Below are 19126 nucleotides of genomic sequence, written 5' to 3'. Positions count from 1 at the left end.
GATCTGTAACAGGTTATCTAGTATATCTAGGAGGATCTCTGGTTTTTTAGAAGAGCAAGAAACAGAGTACTGTTTCTCGTTCATCCACAGAGGGCATTAGGAAGTATAACTTGTGAACTAATATGGATTTTAAAATTACTTCATGATTTAGGTATAAAAACTAATTTACTTGTAGATATTTTTTGTGATAATGAATCTGCAATTAAGTTAGCTTTAAATCCTGTATTTCATGAAAAGACAAAACATTTTGAAATTGATCTTCATTTTGTCAGGGAAAAAATTGAGAATGGAATTTTAAAAGTAAATAAAATAGTATCTTCTAATCAAAATGCAGATATTTTAACAAAGTCACTTGGTAGTGTTCAACATGAATACATTGTAAATCGACTTAATATGATTGATGTTTTTAAAAAGTAATAAAATATTTTCAAAAATTAATGTTTAGTTTGAGGGGGCATGTTGAAAAGAGTTAATAAAATATTCAAACTTAAACATTAATTTGTTAGTTATTTGGTAAAAGTGTTATACAATATATTTGTGTGGATATTGTGGTAAGTTGTAATGCAGGTAAAGGATACACGCGGGTCAATGGGTCTATGGGTTATGCCCGAAGTCTAGTGGGTCGATGTATATAATGTGTTAAATGATCTCATTTGTAGCTACCAATATATTTTCTCATCTGTATTTCTCAGTTTCTCTTTCATCTTGAGTTAGGGTTTTCGTTTAGGGTTTGTTCATAAATCGTTGTCACACTAGATTTGTAATATGAGTGTGTGAGTGATTTTGTAGTGAGGTTTGATTTGTAACATGTTGATGTAAACCATCTGTTTCATAGTGAATGAAATGATGATGTTGGGAAGATCTTGTTTCGATTACATTTCTTTACAAATTTTTACAATGCAGTTCAAAGAACTTAAAATGCAACATAATCCAATCTGAAACATATATGGATTTACCTGAGTTATTGACGGATTTGCAGAGGTAGAATAAAACCGACCAAACCTGGATCACCCGTTGATGGAATGAAAGGGGTGTTTGGATGTGCATGCTCAGACCACACAAACACACTGAGTGAGGGAAGTCCTTTCATGTGGCAATGAATTCAATAAACAAATAAGTGCCTCCAACTGCTCCCTAGGCGTTAATAACCATCTTTGAATCAGATAAGGATAGCTCAAACACCAATGGCGTCTGAGCTATGCTCACACATTAAACAGAGAAGAAAAAAGTACAGCCGAATATGAAGAGACGATTAGGAAGGACTTTAGGCAGGATTACGAAGAAACACTAGGAATTTTATTATTAAAAAGGTATCATCTTATATAAAGCTATACACAGCTCAACAGTTGTAAGCTAGAGCTCAGTTAATGCGTATCCGAAGTAAGTCGGTGCAGATTTTCATCAAACACTTGTACTGCAGTTCAATGGCACCCATAAATAACATCAAGCTTAGTTTGTGTAGCTTCTAATGATAAACGCCGGATTCCATAAATAGGGTTTTTTTGAGTTCTTTACTTTATTTTGTTTCCGTTTTTATTTTTGCATCAGAAGCTAAACTCTTGGGCTTCAGTTTCTTTTCTGTTATGAGTCCTTTGGTTGGTCTCTCTCACCTGGTATATATAGGTGTTATCCTGCTGTACGACTTATGAATAATTTTATGAACTTCAACTATTTCATCAGGGTTGCCCTGTGAAAGTCTTATATAAGCCCTAATTCCATTGTTGAGCTTAACATTAAACTGTTGCAATACAACCCCTCCTTTTTCTAAATTTCTTCGTGACCCACATATTTTATTATTTTGTTTTGGATAAATTACACGAATGGTCCCTATGGTTTTTGATAATCTACATGCTTGGTCCCTAATGTTTTTTTTTAACTTGGTCCATCCCTATAACATGTTTTTATTGCGCGTTTTGCCCCTGACATACTTAAAAATACTATACTGCCCTTTGATGTGAATTAAGAGCATTTGATTTGGCATGTGGAATTAAATGAACAAAAAAAACACTGTAGTTGAAATGAATTCGAGTATGAATTCTAAGATCAGAGTAAAGTAAGAATATTACTAGAAACTAAGAAATCATCACACTTTAAAAACATCAAACATACGTTTCTGAAATCCATCAAACACAAGTTTTTGAAATCCATCAAACACAATTTATTAACATAAGATACTAAAAACTATCAGAAGCTATCTTTATGGCAGAGAGAACAAGCAATGCCATGTCATCCAAACTGCTTCAACAGCCTCAAACTTAGCCACTTGCTCCTGGAAGCATAGGGTCTCGCTTAATCAACTGAGAAATCAAAAGGGGAAGTCAGTGAACAGTCAACATTATATATACCAGACTCAAAGAGTAAATAATAGTTGCAATTGAAGTGCATTGCAAGAATACAAATAAATAAAATTGAAGTGCATTGCAAGAATACAAATAAATGAAGGCCAAATGTATACTGGGTGAAGGTAATGAGTCTGTTACACTTCTTATTAGGCATACGTTTCGTCCTGTCAGTTGTGGCTTAAGTAGAGCCGTGAGGGCAATAAGGTTTTTTTTACTGTTAGATCAGTTAGGCAGGCTTAGTTGAGTGGTTAGTGTTAGTAGTTGGTATCTTTGGTCATAACAGAATATAAGTGAATTCAGGAAGAGTTCCTAGCTTCTTGAATGCTAGTAAACTTAAGTATGCTCCATGATCAAAACTTTAAACTATAGACAATGTCCTTTTGCAGACCTCATATATTACAAAAGAAAATGAGAGCATCCCATGAGTAAACATGAAGATTGAGCTATGAGGCCTAGATCAACACAGTTTTTTAGGGATGTACAGGAATCATCATAAGCATTAATAAGAATTCAGTATCCAGATATAATTCCACAGTTTGTATTATATGATAAACAAAATGAACGCACCTTACAACTCTTCTTGCTATTACTCTCTTGTATCTTTCTCTTTGGCCTCCCATTAACGTAGGGAGATACAAGACTCTCCATATAGATAGGGGCACAAATATATTCCTTAGTCTTGTAGAACAGCATATCACGACACAAAGTTCTCTTGTTAGGAACGTAATGTTCCTGCTCTTTCAAGCATTGTAAAGCTAAGTTCATATCACAGTCCTTTTCAAACATTTCCCAAGACAGCTTTCCATTGTAGTTCTTCAGCATCCATAAGTTATCGTTAAACCCATCACAAGGAAATACGCATAAACAATCTTCGATAATACCTAAATTCATATTTGGGCAGCTAGCAACACCAGATTCATATCGCTCATCATCAGGTTCGGAAATTTTGATAAATTTTTCTTCAGATAGCTGAAACGAAGCAATGACTCTCTTCTTATTTGGAGATGAAGAATCTTTCATAATCCAATGAAGTGCCCCATTGCATAAGATACCAATCCTACTATGAAATGAATACTTTACATCTCCAATTAGTTTCCAAACATTTGATTTCAAACTTAACACTTGAAAACACGTCCAACCAACACGTTTACGGAACCCTAATACAACCTTGTAATCATCCGTAGATGAATCATAGCCAAAACCCCAACATAAATGCTTGGTATCAAGAATTTGAGGCTCTTGTAGTGTTTGAACCTCTCTAGTTGAGGGATTAGCTACTACAAGTTGAGAAGCAAAAGAAGAGATGCATACAAGTCCATTGGAAGAACCAAGAAGATGACAATCACGATCATCAAATAATCTATCATCAACATCACAAACACGCGACCCGTTGCGATAAGAGACCCTTGACATAACAATCCTCCTATCTATATCATTGTTTTTGTAATCAATTTGGTAACTATAGTTCATATGGAATTTAATGAAACCAGAGTCAGAGATCAAATTTTCCCAAGACTTACATACACTTTTGCATCGGATTAGATCGCTCACATTCAATCTTTTCAGTATATTCGGAAGGACATCATCGTGAAGCTCTGCCATCGAAACCCTAGAGTCGGCAATCCGATAGGAAAGAAAAGGGGGGGGGGGTACCCACACGATAGTGAGAAATTTATTTCTATGGGGTATTTATTAGGGATTTTAGTTATCAACACTCATAAATGCGAAACATGATATGAAGATATTATTACCATGATATTTTACCATAGAGTGAAATTCATTTACTGAAATGACTTTTACAAACCTACCATATATGATTAGTATATCAATATCGATAAGATCACTAATGACATCAAGACATCATGATCTTCGATAATTGCTTTGCTACACCAACTGAAATCAGTGTTAATAACATACCTTCTTTCTCAAGTATTTCTTTTAAAATGATATTATAACCCTCTGACCTTGGCAACCCAATCTTAAAATTTATTGTCATGTCCACCCACACATTTTTTTTTTTTTTTGGTAATTCTAAGGGTTGCAACAATCCTCTCGATGCCATTGTGAAATATTTATGGTGTTGACACACGTCACACTCCGCCATCATTATTGCTATGCCTTTACACATACCCTCCTAGTATACATCCTTTACCATCTTTTGGTAAGTTTTTTTGTACTCCTGAATGTCCCGCAATTGCACTCGCACGTCACTCATGAGATACACAAGGAACTCAAGATGATGATCGAGGCAGCACTAAACAACTTTGATAAAGGATTCAGTCACCTTCATCACTAAGCCTCAGTGGTGCGGAAGTCCCTTCTCGAACTTGCTGCCTTATTATCCACAATTCTCGAGCCCAGGACAGCTCTCACAAAACCTCATTCCATTAGACTACCCATGGTACTGAAAGGGTACCGAAGGATGATGATGTCCCCTTTCATGAATGTACATCAGTCGTGTTTTTTTTTTGGTCCTATATTAAATTTCAAAATTATATCCTACTAGTTTGGACATCCAATTTTGATGTTCCTCAATAATGATTTGTTGTTGTAAGTAAACATTTAAATCTTCGTTGGTTTGGCTGAACTATGAAACACTTTCACACGAAGTATGGATGCGACTTTTGAATGGCGAATACTATCGCTATTAGTTCTCTTTCATCAACTGGCTTGTACCGAGAACCGGTACCAAGGACCTAACTGTATTAGGCCTTAGGCCACTGGTATTCCTCCTTGCATGAGGACTGCCCCCAACCCAAGGCATGATGCATCGGTTTCCATAATGAATTCCTTGGGTAAAATACAGTATTACCAAGACCGGTATTTATATCATTGTTGTTTGGTCACTACTAGGAAAAAGGCTTTTCTTGACAGACGAGTAGATAAAAAGCATATATAAAAGAACACCTTTAAAAGAGTTGATAAAAAGCGACGGATCTGTTTTAGAGCCTTGAAAGCCGAGAGCATGAAGAGCAGTAGACAACCGTTGGAACCAAGCTCGTGGAGCTTGCTTAAGTCCATACAAAGACTTAAGAAGAACACAAACATGATTGGGTCTCGTTGGATCAACGAAACCTCGTGGTTGTTGTAAATAGACCGTCTCAGTGAGATTTCCATGTAAAAATGCATTTTGAACATCAAGTTGTCGTAAAGGCCAATTATGTGTCACCGCCAAATATAGAACAACCCGAATAGTAGTCGATTTTACAACTTGACTGAAAGTCTCATGATAGTCAAGACCCTGTTGTTGATAAAAACCTTTAGCAACCAAATGTGCTTTGTAGCGCACAATATCCCCGGTATGATCGCGCTTGAGTTTGTAAACCCATTTACATTCAACGACATTCATATTTGAGACACGAGGAACTAAGGACCAAGTATTGTTCCGTAGAAGAGCAGAATACTCTTCTGCCATGGCCTGACGCCATTGAGGCAATTTGTTAGCAATAGTAAAGGTTGTGGGTTCAGTGTCAGGAGAGGAAGTATGAGTGTGATACGAGGTGGGATCATATGGTTTGGTAGGCTTAGGATTAGGACGTAGGTTGGAGGGTCGAACGCATGGTTGAGATTGGGTAGCTTCTGGTTGGGGAATGGCAGTTTGAGGGAGAGAGGTGTCAAGTTGAGATGTGGTGGTTCGCGGGCGTCGGTGATAAGTATGGACGAGAGGGGGACATTGTGGAGATTTACAGGAAGGAGGAGGAGATGTAGAAGATATAGGAGATGTAGGTGGAGTAGTAAGTAATATGGGTGGTGGTGTAGTGGGTATATTTGAAGGATCAGGAGTAGGTTAGGACGATGTATATGGGTTAGAAGAAGAAGGTTCGGGTGGAGTTGGGGGGTTGATGTTGTATGGAAAGGATCGTTGATGAAACCAAAAATGACGAACTATATAAAGTCGTTCAGAGAAAGGATCAAAGCATCGGTAACCATGATGGGATGTGCTATATCCAAGAAACACACATGGGAGAGAGCAAAAATCCATTTTATGGTTGTTGTATGGACGAAGGTGCGGAAAGCATTGACAACCGAACACACTAAGAAATAAAAAATCAGGTTTGTGTTTGAAAACATGTTCAAAAGGTGAGATGTTTTTGTTTGTACGGGAAGGCATGCGATTTATAAGATAAACAATTGTGTCAAAATCAAAATGCCAAAAACGTTGTGGAACAGAGGATTAGGCAAAAAGAGTAAGACCGGTTTCCACAACATACAAGAGCGTTTTGTTCACTTGTATGAGGACAAGATAGGTGATGGGTGATACCGAGAGATGATAAAAATTGTGAAAGATTCCGAAATTCACTGCCCCAATCAGTTTGAACTGATTTTAACTTAGTTTGGAACTGCCATTCAACAGTAAGAATAAATTGTTTGAAAGTATTATAGACATCAGATTTGGCTTTTAAAGGAAAAAACCACATAAAGCGGGAAAAATGATCAACACACAATAAAAAATATCGATGCCCATGAAATGAGGTAACGGGAGCAGGTCCCCAAACATCACAAAAAAGTAAGTCTAAAATATGAGAGCTTTTATAAGTAGAGGATGACAAATGAAGTTTAGAGGATTCGCCAATAGAACATGAAGTACAAGTTGAAGTAACATGTTTATCTAGTAAATGTAAACTATATTTAGAAATCATTGACTGCAACAACTGCTGATGAGGATGTCCAAGGCGTTGATGCCAAGTGATCGAAGAAGCACGAGTGGCAGAAAAAGCAACTTTGGAAGAAGTTGTTGGGTTAATCGTTTATTTACCGGGTCTGGATACGGGTCAATAGGTCAATGATTTGGTAGCTTAATTGTCATGGGTAGCTGATGGAGTTTACAAGCATATCTATAAATAATAAAGATGGAAAATAAAAGGTGTTTACTTGTTCAAAAGTGGACCGATTCTTGTGGGGTCTTCCCATATTTTACTTTTCTTTAGGAGTAAGTTTAGAACGTGGGTATGATATATTACTTAAAGAGATGACACAGCTAGAGTAGTAGTAGATGTAGTAACTTTGTTTTTTTTAATATAATAGGAAGCTTCTCCATTTTCTGTTGCAAGTTTATATTCACATACATACGTGCATTGTGTGTGTTTTGTGTGTTTTTTTCAAGGACCTGTGCCAACAATTGGTATCATAATGTTAGCTTAAGGAGAAAAGTGGCAGCTTCCTTTTGTTAGTCACATAACTGTGGACAGAAAGTAAACAAATAAACTTCTCTACCCAAATAATTATAACACGGAATTGATAGAGGGAAGTAAGGGAAAAAGGGCTATATCTCCCTTACTAATAAACAAAACCGATCATCCACCTGTCATTCAAAAATCGATTTCCTCCAAATGTAAATTCCCAATTATACCCATCCTTTGTATTACGTATCACGTATCATGAGAATCGGATTCATAATCTTAATTTAAATTGGAATTTTACAATCTGAATATGGCAATATGGCAATTTCAATGTGCAAATCCGAATATAGATGGAAATCGAATGCAGTATTCAATCAATTTTGTTATATGGCCGATTAAATTCATCTTTTTATGGTATAAAGATCAATCGTATCAATTTTCATTATTATTTCGATTTCTTCTTATTATGTTCAATATATAATATAAACATAGGACTAACAATTATTCTTTACTGCATTGTCTTCCACGAATCAATAATCATTCTTCAATCGGCCATAACAATCATTCTGTAAGTTTCTTATTTTTATCCAATTCTCAGTTTTTTGTTTATTCTGAAGTTGATATTCTTGAATGAATCTTCGTTATATGGTCGATTAAGGACATTAAAGGCAGTAATTCTGTAAGTTTCTTATTATCGATTATTGTTCTGATTGTGTGATTGTGTATATGTATGCCGATGATTGTTATGGCCGATTGTTGTGTTAATTGTTCTGATTGTGTATATTTACGCTCTATTTATTGTTTTTTCTGAACTTCATATGCTTGAATCAATTTTCATTATATGCTCGGTTAAGTACATTAAACACAGTAATCTGAATATGACAGCATTCATTAAGCACAGTATTAAGCACAGTAAACTGAATATGGACATTCAACAGGGACTTTATGGTCGTTTTGATATGCTTGAATCACTGTTTTTTGTATGAATATGCTTCAATCTGAATATGACAGCATTTATTTATTTTTTTGTATGAATATGAATGTGTTTTGTGAATATGCTTGAATCTGAATATGACAGCATTAAGTAAGAATTTATAATTAAGTACAATGGACAAAAATGCCCTCTCCAATTAACTTTATGTTATTGATTTATTAAGATTAAGATTAAGATTTATTAAGATTAAGATAAGATTAAGATATTAACATTCAGATTAAGAATTTATGTTCCTGCTATCTGAATCAGTTTCTCAAATTTAAACATTTGTTATGCGACTATATATTTATATCAACACTTTTATTAACAATATATATGCAATAAAATTTGAAAAAAATACATATAAAGGCATTGTAGTTTTATTTTTCATGTTATAATTAAGTCCAATGGACGAAAATGCCCTTGCCAATTATATAGGAGTATATAGTTTGTTTTACCATGTTTCTGAAAGAAACTGGGTTTACCCCTTCTTTGTTACAATTCTTTGTTTCACTTTTAATTACCGGTTTTACCCCTACTTTGTTTCACTTATCATTATTATTTTTAAGTATGAATGTTGTATAGGGGTATATAGTTTATGTTACCATGTTTCATTCGGATTCTGTTGGCATGTTTCTTTTAGATTTTGTTTTCTTTGTATGAATGTTTCAATATAACCATATTGTATTATTCAATTTGTTCATATATTATTAGTACTCCATACACATAATTCTAATTATTTTGTGTACTTTTTTTTATAGTGACAATGGCAGAAAGAAAGATCACTTTGATTAAAGACTTGGACAATATGAACGATGATTACACACTAAAAGTGTCTATCATCCGCCTGTGGAAATCGCTTTCAGATGGTAACCCCACTATTGTCAGATCAATTGAGATGATACTCATGGATGAAATGGTAAAATCTACTATTCTAATACCATTATTCAAAACCATTTTTTTTATTTGATCATTCCAATAATATTATTCAAACTCGATCATTGAAGATGTTATCTTCAATTGTGAACAATTTATATTTATTAAAGATTCCCTTTTTAACATTATATAATATTCTTACCCTATGTGAATAGTGTACAAAAATCCGAGCAAGTGTGTATCCAAGAGATTTTCAAAGGTTTGAGTCCAAACTGAAAGAAGATCAAGCTGTTTACATCCGATCCCCCACTATCGCTCCTAACAAATACACTTTTAAAATAAGTGATGTAACCTCCAAGTTAAATTTCCATCGAAGAACAACTGTTAATGAGTGTCTACACTTTCAATCCAAAACAACATATGGATTTTCTTTTGTTTCTTATGAAACAATTATCTCTGCAACAGCTACCTCTAATGAATCAATTGGTAATTTCCCTCCTTATTGATTGTATATTATATTTAATTCTTTAATTCTTTAATTTCACATCATTTTGACATTTTGTATTATCATTTTATAGATATTATTGGTGAAGTTGTTTCATTAGGAAAGCTTGATTCCCGTGATGTCACCAAATCTCTACATAGGCTGCCTTTACAAATCAGAAACTTAGAGTAACGAAAGCTTTTTTTATATTATATCTTATATCTTATATATTACATTCATTACTTTACAACTTGCATGTACAATTTTAGTATTATATATTCATTTAACCATTATTTTTTTTGCAGAGGTTTGCAGGTTAACGTTACATTGTTTGGAGATATTGCATACCAGCTAATTTCTTATCTTGAAGCTCATAAACAAGTTGGTCGTGTGATTGTCCTTTTGCAATTTGCAAGAATTAATGTCTATAACGGTATATTTTTTATACAAATCAACCTTATTTTAGTCTTTTATATTACTCATTCTATTGACTATTTTATTTTGTTTCATCAGCAACACCTTCTGTTAACAGTTATTATGAACAAACACGGATGTTCATAAATGCTAATCTTCCCGAAATTGTTACCTTCACAGATAGGTAACAAAACATTTTTTAAAATTCATCGTTTTTTTGTTTCTATTTAATGATTTAATAATTTTATTTTTAAACTCCTAAATTAAAAACAGCTTGGTTGGATTACGAGGACTTCAAAACCCTTCTGCTTCTTTGACTGTTGAAAGCTCTAAATCATATTCGGAATCTGATGACTTCTTGAATAATTACAAAGTTAAAAATGTTGTCGATTTGATAGAACCACAAGAGGTATGTGAATATTTTATCTGTATTGATGTATTGATGTTATATTGTTTTCTATTTAACACATAATAAAATTATAATTTTTTTAGGTCGGCCAATATATCATTGTCGGGACCATTTATGGTATTCACCAAGATATTGATTGGTATTATGATGCGTGTACAAACTGTGGAAAGAAAGTTGAAACAGAAGATGTGTTCAGCGGTCCAGATAGTGGTGATGCAAGTGTCGTTTTAAAATGCAATGGTCATAATTGTAAAAATAAGAAGATCTCTTCCGTTCCAAGGTTTTTTTACATTTAAGAAAATATCAACTTAACAACTTAACTAAATTATGAACCATTAAACATATTTAATGTTTATTTATGTGGGAAATTTTTTATAGGTATAAAATACCTATTCGTGTGCAAGATGATTCTGGAACAATCACTCTAACTCTCTTTGATAGAGATGCTTATAGACTTGTCAAAAAACGCGCACGTGATCTTTTAGATCAAATCAAACAGGTATAACATAATTATAATTTTTGTTTTCTTAATTGTTGTTATTTGTTCTATTTTCTTAATATTAATGTGCTTTTAAACATAAATATATTATATAACACATTTATTCCAGGCTGGGGATAATCCAAGATTATATCCGTATGACCTCAAATGTCTGGAGCATAAAAAGATGGCTTTTAAGATCGATGTTAACAGTTTTAACGTATCCAATAACTACAATCGGTTTGGGATACTTGGCTATACGGTTGATAGTAACGTTATCGATGCTTTGGAAAAAAAGTTAGCTGTCGAGGTATTTATATATTATTCTTATTTATTTTTTTAATATTATATTTTATGATCCATATATTTCTTTAATGATCCATATTTTTCTTTAATGATCTTCACTAATAAATTGTAAATATATATTGATTGAGAAATATGTCCCACAAATTATATAAATATTTAAATTTCTTTATCAGGCAGGTAGTCCTGCAAATAATGATGATACAGAAATCGCATCTCATGAAGTATCCCACGAAACGAAGTCATTAAAGGTTATATTATAAATTTACATTATTTAATTTTATATAATCTATTTTAAAAATTAATTTTTGTTAATATTTTATTACTAAACCTATTTATAACATTTTGCTGTAAGGATGCGATATCGCAAACAGGTGATAATTTGACCCCAACAATGGCTGACAAATTTGAAGCTACAAGTCCGTTCAAGTATAATTCCCCAACAATAGTAAAAAAACGAAATGTTGGAGATACCATTGATGTTGATGATTATGATAATGTGAATTCGTCCACCAAGGTCCCTCGATTGAATTCCAAAGTTGATGGCAACACAGGTCTATTAATACCAAAGCTTGAAAAGTAATTTCAGATTGTCCTTTTTTAATCAACAATGTTCTTGAATATGGGTTTTTTTTGTCTCAAAATGATCAAAGCTGGAGAGGTTGGCTGCAACATGATTAGTTGAACTAGTATCGGTGACCCAAGAAGAGGAAACCTGGGAACGGTAATCAGCAAAATTAGCAGAGGGTTGTTGTCTCGTAGAAATCGTTGCGGGATCACGTTTAGGGCACTGGGATGGAACATGGCCAATACCGCACCTGTTACATGTGCCATAAACAATATTTTGATTAGATGCCCAAGTAAACCGAGTTCGACTACCTCCTCCTTGTTGTCAGTTATTATAGTTTCCACGACCTCGGTTGTTTGTTGAGCAATTGTTGCGATTGTTGCCTGATCAGTTTGTGTAGAAGGCTTGGGCTAGTGGTGAACTTGTTGGTTGAAGTTGTAACCCAAGCTGTTGTGCGAGTTGTTGAATAGCCTGGACAGCATCATCTTGTGACAGGGAGTGTCCGACAAGAGAGGGATTAGGTTGTCAGGTGGCAGCAGTGAATACTTGAGCTGGTGGCACCTCTGTAGAGGTCTTTCTGATCATGTAGTCGTGTTCGGAGAGAAGACCATTCAGTTCAGCAAAGGCAGTGGGAGAGTGTTGGGCTAACAAGGTGGATTTCAACCTATTATATTCGTCTCTTAAACCTGATATTACAAGCATCATGAGGTCCTTTTCTTTTATTGGTTCACCAATGTTGGCTAGAGCATTAAAGTACTCTTGTGCTCGAGTTAAATAGGCAGATGAAAATTCATCTTCCTTCATTGAAATTTTCAAGAGTTGGGTTTTAAGAGTATATTCATGCGAGTAGGTATGAGGAGCAGAACCACATTCTAAAGTCAGCCAAAGGTCACAAGACGTATTACCTTGAACATGTTGAAAAGAGTTAATAAAATATTCAAACTTAAACATTAATTTGTTAGTTATTTGGTAAAAGTGTTATACAATATATTTGTGTGGATATTGTGGTAAGTTGTAATGCAGGTAAAGGATGCACGCGGGTCAATGGGTCTATGGGTTATACCCGAAGTCTAGTGGGTCGATGTATATAATGTGTTAAATGATCTCATTCGTAGCTACCAAGATATTTTCTCATCTGTATTTCTCAGTTTCTCTTTCATCTTGAGTTAGGGTTTTTGTTTAGGGTTTGTTCATAAATCGTTGTCACACTAGATTTGTAATATGAGTGTGTGACTGATTTTGTAGTAAGGTTTTATTTGTAACTTGTTGATGTAAACCATCTGTTTCATAGTGAATGAAATGATGATGTTGGGAAGATCTTGTTTCGATTACGTTTCTTTACATGGTATCAGAGCTATGGCTCCTTCGGTGTTCTTGTGACGTTCGTTGATTTGCGATTGTTCGTCTCACGATCGTAATGGTAATTTCTAAACTCCTTTCTTTATTTGCTCTTTGATTGAAGCAGTTGTTTGTTTAATCATGAGTTCGTGTGAACTCTGATCTTCTATTTCATCAACTGTGTTCTTCTTGATGTTCGTTTTGATTTAGGGTTTTCTCTGGAAAATCAAATCAAACATCTTTTTTCTTTTGGATCTGGTACTACGAGATTGTTTGTGATCTTGTAGGTTACTTCTGTGAAGATCAAATCAAGGTTGTCTACAAGACTGGTTGTGAACAAAGATTAAGCCAAATCGATTAATCTATGAGTCTGAAATAACTCACTAGGGGTCAGAGTTCATCACTGATAAACCCTAGTTGAGAACGGACAAAGAGAGTCGATCCCTGCACTTGACTCATCCTAAAAGGCTTTGTGAGCAATTTCTTATTCCTTTCCTTTTGTCTTGCATATTTGTTTGTAAAGATCCTGGTGGTCTGTGTGTGTTGATTGGTTTTCTTTTGTATATCTGTTTTATTTCTTCCTTTGTACTGGTTGTCTTGGGCCCCGACATACGTGGTGACCATCTGGACATAAAATCAGTTCAGGGGCAAGTTTTCTTGATTTCTTTCTTGCTGTTTTTGGTTAATTTGCTTCTATGACGGGTGGCTCAACTGATCCACCTAGTGGAAGTGGGAAGGATGATCAGATTAATTTTGATGATCCTCTCTACATTCACCCTTCTGAATATGCTGTTACTTCTATAATTACAATCAAGTTGACTGGTAATGAAAACTTTAGGTTATGGAGAAGTTCTATTTCTAAGGCTCTTAAGGCAAGGAATAAGTTAGGCTTTGTTGATGGTACTTGTAAAAAAAGCAGTGTTGATGACTCAAAGAAAACTAAATGGGATAGGGCTAATGTGGTTGTTTGTTCTTGGTTGTTGTCTTCCATCTCTAACTCAATTTATCAGAGTCAAGCTTATTCTGAAGTAGCTGAGGATATTTGGGAAAATCTTTTTGAAACTTACAATAAGTTTGATGGATCTGTTGTTTTTAATATACATCAACGAATTAATTCCCTTAAACAAAATGGTACTTCTCTGTCAGATTACTTCAATAAGCTTGATTCTTTATGGAAAGAATTTGATGGTCTTACTAGTTTAACTGAGTGTACATGTGATGCTTCTATTAAACTAAAGGATCATTCTAATCTCATGAAGCTTATGCAGTTTTCATCTGGACTTGATGATTCATACAGTCAAGTCAAAAGTTACATTTTATTAATGGATCCCTTACCTAATGTGAAAACTGCTTTTTCTATTGTGTCTAGAGAAGAATCACTTCAAAGAAATGGTTCTTTGACTTCTCTTCAGGCTTCTCAGTCTGTAAATAAATCTCAGTCATCTACTTTTAATAGCAAGTTTAATAACAAGACTAATGTTAATAAGAATAAGGGTTAAATTGTTCAAGTTTAATAACATATGATTGCCTCTGAGTCACTACTCCATGACACTGTGGATGTGTCAAAATTAGATTTGTTGGTTTGTCATCCCAATGGTACATCAGCTAAGATTGGAAAAATTGGTAACATGAATTTATCTAATTCTTTAACACTGTTTGATGTGTTTGCTGTTCCTGATTTCAATGTTAATTTTCTTTCTGTTCATAAGGTCTATAAAGAGAGTAATTGTGAGGTTGTTTTTAATGAGCATAATTGCAAAATTCAGGATTTACAGTCAAAGGTTACGGTGGGGAATGGTAGAGAGTCTGGAGGTCTCTATTACATTGATAGTGCACCTTTAGGTAGTGTGTCTAATTCTTCTATTTCTTCTTCTGTTTGTTGTGTGTCTAAACTAACTTGGCACAATAGACTTGGTCATCCTTCAGATCAAGTTTTGAGTTCTTTGAGACATAGACTTAAGATTGGAAGTGAAGTTCTTCCACCTTGTGACATTTGTCATAAGGCTAAACAAGCTAGAGAATCTTTTCCTGTTAGTCAACATACTACTTCTAAACTTGGTGAGTTAATTCATTTAGATGTTTGGGGTCCTTATAAAGTGACAACTACAGAAGGATTTAGGTATTTTTTGACTATTGTGGATGATTTTACTAGGGCAACTTGGGTTTATCTTTTAAAGTCTAAAGATGAAGTTTATGATTCTGTTCTTGTTTTCTTTAATATTTTGATTAATCAGTTTAGTTTTAAAATAAAGGCAGTTAGATCTGACAATGGTACAGAGTTTTTAAATAACAGAATGAGACAATTAACTGAATCAAAAGGAATTTTGCATCAAACATCTTGTGTTCATACTCCACAACAAAATGGTGTTGTGGAGAGGAAACACAGACACATTTTAAATGTTGCTAGGTCTTTAATTTTTCAGTCTGGTTTGCCAATTAAACACTGGGGAGTTGCCATTTTAACTTCAGTTTTTTTGATTAATAGAACACCTACTTCAATCTTAAATGGTTCTTCTCCCTATGAACTTGTTTATAATTGTGCACCTGTTTTTGATAAACTTAGGGTATTTGGATGTTTGTGTTTTGTCTCTAAGTTGAATAATAATGATAAATTTTCTGAAAGAGCTGATAAGTGTGTTTTTCTTGGTTATTCTTCTGATAAAAAGGGTTACAAAGTTCTTAGTCTTGATTCTAATCTTATTTCTTTTTCCAGGGATGTAAAGTTTTATGAGTCAGTGTTTCCTTTCAAGCTTAAAACTTCATCTTTAACTGATAGTTGAGTTGTCACTGTAAATTCAAATTACCTATTTTCCTATGATGAGTCTTTAGATTCTAGTTTTATTCTAGATAATACTAGAGCAGATAACCTGAGGAGTAGCCATCAGATGGATGGTGCTAATGTAGACCAGGACCAGGATGAGACTTGTCCCTCTAATGTCAGCAACCGGACTGGTGAGGCATATGTGCTTCCCTCTGATGTGTTGTTTCCAAGCTCTTCTGTATTGACTGAGGAAAATGATTCAATTAATTCTAATGCTTCTGAAAGTTTGTCAACTAGGATCACTAGATCTGGAAGGAATGTTCACATGCCAGTTAGATTTAGTGATTATGTTGTAGAGGGTACACATAAATATGGTATTGAAAGAACTGTAAATTATTCAGCTCTTAATATTGAGTCTTTCTGTTTTATTTCTAATCTTAATAAAACAGTTGAACCTAAGACTTATAGTGAAGCAGCTTTAGATTCAAATTGGATCAAAGCCATGAATGTGGAAATGGAAGCCCTCTATAGGAACAATACTTGGGAAATTACTAATCTTCCTAAAGGAAGAAAAGCAATTGGGTGTCGTTGGATATATAAAATTAAATATAAATCTAATGGTGATATAGAAAGATATAAAGCCAGACTTGTGGCTAAAGGATATAATCAAAGGGAAGGAATAGACTATGAGGAGACTTTTTCTCCTGTGGCCATAGTTGTAACTGTTCGTGTGGTAATAACATTAGCTGTGAATAATTCTTGGCCACTTTATCAGTTAGATATTAACAATGCTTTTTTATATGGAAATTTATCTGAAAGTGTATATATGTGTCAACCTGAGGGATATCATTCTAAAGATGATATCAGAGTTTGCAGATTGTTAAAATCTCTTTATGGACTTAAACAAGCCCCAAGGAAGTAGAATGAAAGGTTGTGTTCTTCTCTCTTAAGTTTTGGTTTTAAGCAAAGTATTAATGATTATTCATTATTTGTTAGACAGTTTCAAAATACTTTTGTAGTCCTACTTGTTTATGTGGATGATATTATTCTAACAGGTAATGATGAGTCTGAGTTGAATAATGTTAAAAATTTTCTTAAATCTCAGTTTTTTATTAAAGATTTAGAAGAGTTGGGTATTGAAGTATTGAGAACTGAAAAAGGAATATGTTTAAATCAAAGGAAATATTGCATGTAACTACTTCATGAGTTTGGTATGCTAGCATGTAAACCAGTTAAAACTCCACTTGAACCTAATTTAGTTATCAAAAGAGAATATGATTTGGAAAAATCTGATTATCTAGTTAATATTACTGAATATCAAAAACTTATTGGTAAGTTGATTTATTTGACTGTGACTATACCTGATATATCTTATGCTGTGAAATATTAAGTCAATACATGCATAAACCTTATAAGTCCCATGTTAATATTGCTTTCAGACTTTTGAGATATTTGAAAAATAGTCCTGGTATGTGAATACATATAACTAATTCTAATAGTTTAGATTTGATTGGGTTTGTGGATGCAGATTGGGCGAAATGCTTGTTTAGTCGTCGATCTGTAACAGGTTATCTAGTATATCTAGGAGGATCTCTGGTTTTTTAGAAGAGCAAGAAACAGAGTACTGTTTCTCGTTCATCCACAGAGGGCATTAGGAAGTATAACTTGTGAACTAATATGGATTTTAAAATTACTTCATGATTTAGGTATAAAAACTAATTTACTTGTAGATATTTTTTGTGATAATGAATCTGCAATTAAGTTAGCTTTAAATCCTGTATTTCATGAAAAGACAAAACATTTTGAAATTGATCTTCATTTTGTCAGGGAAAAAATTGAGAATGGAATTTTAAAAGTAAATAAAATAGTATCTTCTAATCAAAATGCAGATATTTTAACAAAGTCACTTGGTAGTGTTCAACATGAATACATTGTAAATCAACTTAATATGATTGATGTTTTTAAAAAGTAATAAAATATTTTCAAAAATTAATGTTTAGTTTGAGGGGGCATGTTGAAAAGAGTTAATAAAATATTCAAACTTAAACATTAATTTGTTAGTTATTTGGTAAAAGTGTTATACAATATATTTGTGTGGATATTGTGGTAAGTTGTAATGCAGGTAAAGGATACACGCGGGTCAATGGGTCTATGGGTTATGCCCGAAGTCTAGTGGGTCGATGTATATAATGTGTTAAATGATCTCATTTGTAGCTACCAATATATTTTCTCATCTGTATTTCTCAGTTTCTCTTTCATCTTGAGTTAGGGTTTTCGTTTAGGGTTTGTTCATAAATCGTTGTCACACTAGATTTGTAATATGAGTGTGTGAGTGATTTTGTAGTGAGGTTTGATTTGTAACATGTTGATGTAAACCATCTGTTTCATAGTGAATGAAATGATGATGTTGGGAAGATCTTGTTTCGATTACATTTCTTTACAAATTTTTACAATGCAGTTCAAAGAACTTAAAATGCAACATAATCCAATCTGAAACATATATGGATTTACCTGAGTTATTGACGGATTTGCAGAGGTAGAATAAAACCGACCAAACCTGGATCACCCGTTGATGGAATGAAAGGGGTGTTTGGATGTGCATGCTCAGACCACACAAACACACTGAGTGAGGGAAGTCCTTTCATGTGGCAATGAATTCAATAAACAAATAAGTGCCTCCAACTGCTCCCTAGGCGTTAATAACCATCTTTGAATCAGATAAGGATAGCTCAAACACCAATGGCGTCTGAGCTATGCTCACACATTAAACAGAGAAGAAAAAAGTACAGCCGAATATGAAGAGACGATTAGGAAGGACTTTAGGCAGGATTACGAAGAAACACTAGGAATTTTATTATTAAAAAGGTATCATCTTATATAAAGCTATACACAGCTCAACAGTTGTAAGCTAGAGCTCAGTTAATGCGTATCCGAAGTAAGTCGGTGCAGATTTTCATCAAACACTTGTACTGCAGTTCAATGGCACCCATAAATAACATCAAGCTTAGTTTGTGTAGCTTCTAATGATAAACGCCGGATTCCATAAATACGGTTTGAAAT

The 19126-nt window shown here is 33.9% G+C and overlaps 2 protein-coding genes across 2 annotated transcripts; one reads left to right on the top strand and one right to left on the bottom strand.

Annotated features, from left to right (window-relative positions):
- Nucleotides 1–2852: 2852 nt before the first annotated feature.
- LOC128126821 (F-box protein CPR1-like) lies at nucleotides 2853–3944 on the bottom strand. The gene has a single exon (XM_052764957.1). It carries the CDS (start codon nucleotides 3942–3944, stop codon nucleotides 2853–2855), a length of 1092 nt encoding a protein of 363 aa, XP_052620917.1.
- A 3695-nt stretch (nucleotides 3945–7639) lies between these two features.
- On the top strand, nucleotides 7640–11982 carry LOC111897160 (uncharacterized). The gene is made up of 12 exons (XM_052764956.1): nucleotides 7640–7876; nucleotides 9209–9354; nucleotides 9527–9797; nucleotides 9890–9983; nucleotides 10101–10228; nucleotides 10309–10393; nucleotides 10483–10618; nucleotides 10702–10898; nucleotides 10997–11117; nucleotides 11227–11406; nucleotides 11576–11650; nucleotides 11755–11982. The coding sequence occupies exons 1-12, from the start codon at nucleotides 7813–7815 to the stop codon at nucleotides 11980–11982; spliced, it is 1725 nt and encodes a 574-aa protein (XP_052620916.1). The 5' UTR covers nucleotides 7640–7812.
- Nucleotides 11983–19126: the final 7144 nt, after the last annotated feature.

The sequence above is a fragment of the Lactuca sativa genome, chromosome 6 (genome assembly GCF_002870075.4).
Source record: "Lactuca sativa cultivar Salinas chromosome 6, Lsat_Salinas_v11, whole genome shotgun sequence".
NCBI classification, from domain to species: domain Eukaryota; kingdom Viridiplantae; phylum Streptophyta; class Magnoliopsida; order Asterales; family Asteraceae; genus Lactuca; species Lactuca sativa.
The sequence above is the reverse complement of the archived record's forward strand: the minus strand, read 5'-3'. Positions and strand labels throughout refer to the sequence as shown.